Source organism: Littorina saxatilis, linkage group LG9 (assembly GCF_037325665.1).
Source record: "Littorina saxatilis isolate snail1 linkage group LG9, US_GU_Lsax_2.0, whole genome shotgun sequence".
In the NCBI taxonomy this organism is placed as follows: domain Eukaryota; kingdom Metazoa; phylum Mollusca; class Gastropoda; order Littorinimorpha; family Littorinidae; genus Littorina; species Littorina saxatilis.
In genome coordinates, this window is record NC_090253.1 from 59,202,556 (window position 1) to 59,207,555 (window position 5,000).

Genomic DNA, 5,000 nt, shown 5'->3' on the forward strand with positions numbered 1-5,000 from the left:
TTGCCTCTTGTTTTATTTTTGTTTTATTTTTGTATTTGTTATTGTTTGCTTCCAGGTGACGACAGCTGCTGTATTGAATTTGACGACTGATGAAGTCATTTCGAAGGCAATGGAAAAATGTAAATAATCTTTGCCTCTCACCTTGAAATACGCGCGCACGCTCTCACACACGAACATACATATGCCTGTTATTTCTACTATACTGAATGTCATAATATGTTAACAGATATGTCGAGGAAATGAATATCAACATGAGCCGGTTGGCAAACGATACTGTAATTTACGAGACATGTCTGTTGTCATTTCATAAGAGTCAGCATAGTAGAAATAACGGTTTTATGACCGATTTCTTCCGACCAACATGAACTTCAAACCGATCACGCAACTCTTGACAGAATAGTCGTGATGGGGCCGAGATTTAACCGAGGCTGGTGTGACCTTTTTCACGTGACCTCGTGCAGCGATTCACTCACCTGACCTCATAAATATTAACAAATAAAAAGTTCTCGCACAACAATTTCAAACCAGGTTTACCATACCTTTTGCTTGGACTTTTCTTGTACACGAGAAAGGGACAGGTTCAGAATCAACATTAGACAATCTGGAGAAGAAAAAAACAAAACAAAACTGCATTTGACGTAAAACTGAGTTTCGCAATTTCTTTTGATTCTCCAGAACTTTTACCATGTAAGTTTCAAGCTAGCTGAGCACAACATGACATTTTAAGGTGGGTGGTGCCCGTATACCCACCCCCTCCGACATACTTGGTTTTTCAGGATTTTAACAGGGTTGAGGGTTTTATTCCCCCATCTGCTTCTTTACCTCTGTAAACTTGTAGAGCTAGTTATTTTTCGATAAACACCCAGCAACCAAACAAATAACGAGCCAGCAACAGCCTGAATCCTCGATAGCCCAATGGGTTGAGAAGCTATACCAAAACATGAACAGAACACACAATATCTGCCTTTACCGCCACAGCAGAATAACAACATATCTGTTTACTTGATTTTAGTCCAAAACAGGGAAACTGACAAGAAGTGTTAACAGAATGGAATGATTTGCACGGAACTATACAACCGCGCATTGATCGATCGCCTTGCGCAGGTTGACTGGTTGAGTAAATAAAATTCGATCAAACTTTCGCACAAAAACTCCTCTTTTCTTTGAATAACTGAAGAAAGGAGGAATAAAGAGGTTACACAAATGAAGCTCGCATTTTTCATGATCCGCGAACTTCGACCATTATTCTTAATAATCACTGAGACTCGGCATGTAACCTCTACTTATTGTTACACCCCCGGTATAGGGGTGTGTATAGGTTTCGCTCGTTTAAAATGAAAATTGTCACTCCTTAAAGTCACCCTAACATTGTTCATTCAAAGCTTAAGTTTGTCTTTCTTAATTTTAAATTGAGAAATAAAAAGGGTCCCAGTCTGACCGTTATAACATTTAGAGGGCCACTTAGAATCAGTCATGATTGATCAAATACTCATGATGGTGCACTAAAATGTTAATAAAAATATTTAGCGCCATTTGTGTGACGTCCAGATATTGCTAATGAACATCAGAGACGTCACGCATCCTTTACTCGTGAATCTTTGGCAACATCGTACTTTTTAATGTTGCTGTGTTGTGTGTTATGTCCTACGACAAAGATTATGCTGCAATTATTACAATGGCGACGATAACGATAACGTTGATGATGCAAATATTTACGACAACCGCGACGATGATAATCACGATAACGAATGGTAGTAACGACGACGAGAAGATAAACTGATTTTATTTACCTGGGTTTTTTTCACAGCGGATAGAAACTCTCCGGAGCAAAATGACAGCACAGAGATAAGAACAGAACTGGACATGATTCTGACACCTGAACAAGCGTGAGTATTCATGTCTTGTTTTGTACAGTATATGATATGATTCTGACACCTGAACAAGCGTAAATATTCATGTTTTGTTTTGTACAGTATATAATACGATACTGGGCCCTGTAGAGGTGGCATTCATTTCTTGTTTTGTACAATATATAATATGATTCTGATACCTGCATGAACAAGAGCGAGTAATCAATTCTTGTTTTGTACGAGTTTGTATCTCTTATTTTGTACAGTATATAATATTCTTATACCAGAACAGGCGTTAGCATTTCTGTTTTGCTTTGTGTAGGCCTAGTACATAATCATTTCTTGGCTTAATTGTCAGTTTCACTTTGTGGTGCACGGAAAAGAGAGAGCTATTTTCTTGTGCCGCGGGGATTGACGAAGCTGTTTTGTCTTGGCGAAAAAATGCAGTGCGTTGAGTTTTATTCTGTGAGTTCGACAGATTGAGTAAATGTAATTTCGCCTTACGCGACTTGTTTTAGGTTTAAGTCTGTTAGCTTTGTTCAATGCTCTCTCCTTTCTATGATTCGCAGAGAGGCCATGTACGGAGAAGCGACGAGGCCACAAGCTCGGAAAGCGAGGAGAAATGAAAAGTATCGCTGGCCCGGCGGTGTCATACCTTATGAAATCGACTCGGCTCTGTACTATAGTAAGGTTTTCCGTCTGTCTGTCTGTCTGTCTGTCTCTCGCTCTCTTTCGCATACATACACACTCTCGCATACGCGCTCTTCAAACACACACACACACACACACACACACACACACACACACACACACACACACACACACATACACACACAGACTCACACTCACACGTACGTACACACACACACACACACACACACACACACACACACACACACACGCATACCAAACTATCTTAGAGAGTGATAGCGATTTACAGCTTGTCCAATAATTATTGGGAAGTAGTGTTTCGCTTTTGTTAAATGGAAAAGTAACAGCACAGAGTTGTTTCTGGTATGTTACGAAATAAGACTTTTTCATTCTTTCACTGTCAAATAAAAGTAAGGAAGTAAGGATGTATTCTTGGTTTTGCTATCATATTAAAAGATCAAATTACCTAAGAGAAGAAAGCGCTTTAATGCATACGACATGTGGAATGGACTAAGTGAGAGTTGTACGGAACCAATCTCCTGGCAACTGAGAGAATAACAAGCATTTACATGAAAAAGCGACTTTCATCCTTTGGTTATTTGATCTCTAAACAGCGCTTTGCCTCATTTCGTTTAAGATTCTATCACATTAAAAGCTTTATTAGCCGGACAGGCTATGCAGTATATTTGGTGGTAATACTCGTAATAGTTCTGAAACCCCATTGGAAACTTTCATTTACAGCGGACGAGCAAAACGGGATAGTGGATGAATGTCACTCAATGAATTTAACAAGATCGCAAGGGTATTTTCCGCTATTTTTAAACTCAGCGTTTCTGTTACTGCTGCCTATTTTGACGGAAAGCATGTCTGTTTCCAATCAGTTCTTTATATACACTGTCTGCCTTTTTTCTTTAGGAATGGTCAATTGGTCGAGTGGCCTATTTTAATTCTACTTCTATTCTCAGGGGTAGACTCTAGCCTCAAAAGGGACTCCGATCTTTATTCAAATGAAAGTAAGTAACCAGCGATGTCTTGCTAGTGTTCTATCACAATTGTACATTGACAACTATTTGTCTCTCTCATAATCATAGGCTCGAAGAAACGTTCGACCATCCTCGGGGCTATAAGGGAATGGGAGACGTACACTTGCATCGAGTTCCGTCGCACCAATGGCGCCGACGAGAACTATGTTCGTTTCATCGACGGAGACGGGTAAAAAGGATTTGACAACATACTTTTCTTGTACACACAGCCATACACACATCATTACTTTCCATACAAAAACAAAGCGAACTTGGAAGTTATTTTGCGCCGTGTAATGCTCAGATATTTGTTCATTGTCAGTCTATTGATTAGTGTGGGCCTTCTTCTACCTTTTCTTTTCTCCCTCCCCGTTCTTACACTAACACATTTTGACTCACCTGAGCAATGAGGAGAGTCTTCCTTAGTTATGGGCAGTGTTAGCCCATCCCTTTGTCCGGCCGGCCGTGCGTAGACAAAAAACTTATCGTTGCTTAGATGCTTTTCAAGCCAGCGCCTCGAAATTTCACACTGGTAGGTGTTGGTGATCTTCATAGAGGGTGACCCCCAAAAAGTGCAACCCTAAAACGTGCTAATAACGTCTTCATCTGTTGACCGAGTCACTTTATATTCAGGGGACATACACTTCAGCCTATGCATAACCTTTCCTCAAAGTGGCAATATTTTAGATCACATGATCTGACCTTTGTGCAATTTCGAAAACAGTTTCAAAATTCGTCGATCACTCAACAGAACGCTTAACGAGGTTTGACATTGAGCGGTAGTAATACTTACCTGGTTTCCCTCCAGACGTTTACCTTTTGGATTATCTTAATGTCTGAGTATACATCTACACCCTCTTCGCCACCTAGATCATCGGTGACCGGAAGCAATCAGTTACATCTAGGTTCAGGGCAATCACAAGACAGGAAAGCTTACGTGCTATTGACAATTGAGGGGTAATTCGGAACACATTTTGGAAAAAAAGGTAAATGTCGGACCATTCTACTTACAGACTTGAAACTTTGTAGAATGGTCTTGGACGAATTGAAGTTCATACACAACAATTATCAAAATATTTCCTAAACTCAAATGACTGGAAAAATTAACCCCTTCGCTGTAAAGTGCAATGTCGCACAAACTTCATCAATGAAATGCACGCATTCATCCACGGGAAATGCCTTGATCTTGCCTATAATTGCTGAATTCAGGTCACTAATTGTCTAATGTTGATTAAGGTATACTATGTCATTCGAATAACCCAAAAGGAAACTATCTTAAATCGGGTTAATTTGGCTACCCCTCAATTTCAAACCTCGTACTGTTGAGTCTATCCCCGAATTTATAAACATATTTTGAAATTGCACAAAAGTCAAACAATCTAATCTATAAAATTGTCACTATGTGGAAGGATCATGCATAGGCTAAAGTTGATATCCTCCTAATATAAAGTTATTCGGTTTACAGATGTGGAAGTTA

General features: G+C 39.6%; 1 protein-coding gene across 8 annotated transcripts in view; it reads left to right on the forward strand.

Annotated features, from left to right (window-relative positions):
- LOC138976625 (nematocyst expressed protein 6-like) overlaps positions 1-5,000 on the forward strand; it is a 25,240-nt gene that overhangs the window by 4,645 nt on the left and 15,595 nt on the right. For all 8 annotated transcript variants that reach the window (XM_070349486.1, XM_070349487.1, XM_070349488.1 and 5 more), the window contains exons 2-5: positions 56-119; positions 1,808-1,886; positions 2,420-2,535; positions 3,593-3,713. In XM_070349486.1, coding sequence (XP_070205587.1) covers positions 56-119; positions 1,808-1,886; positions 2,420-2,535; positions 3,593-3,713 — 380 coding nt within the window. The remainder of the gene's footprint in view (positions 1-55; positions 120-1,807; positions 1,887-2,419; positions 2,536-3,592; positions 3,714-5,000) is intronic.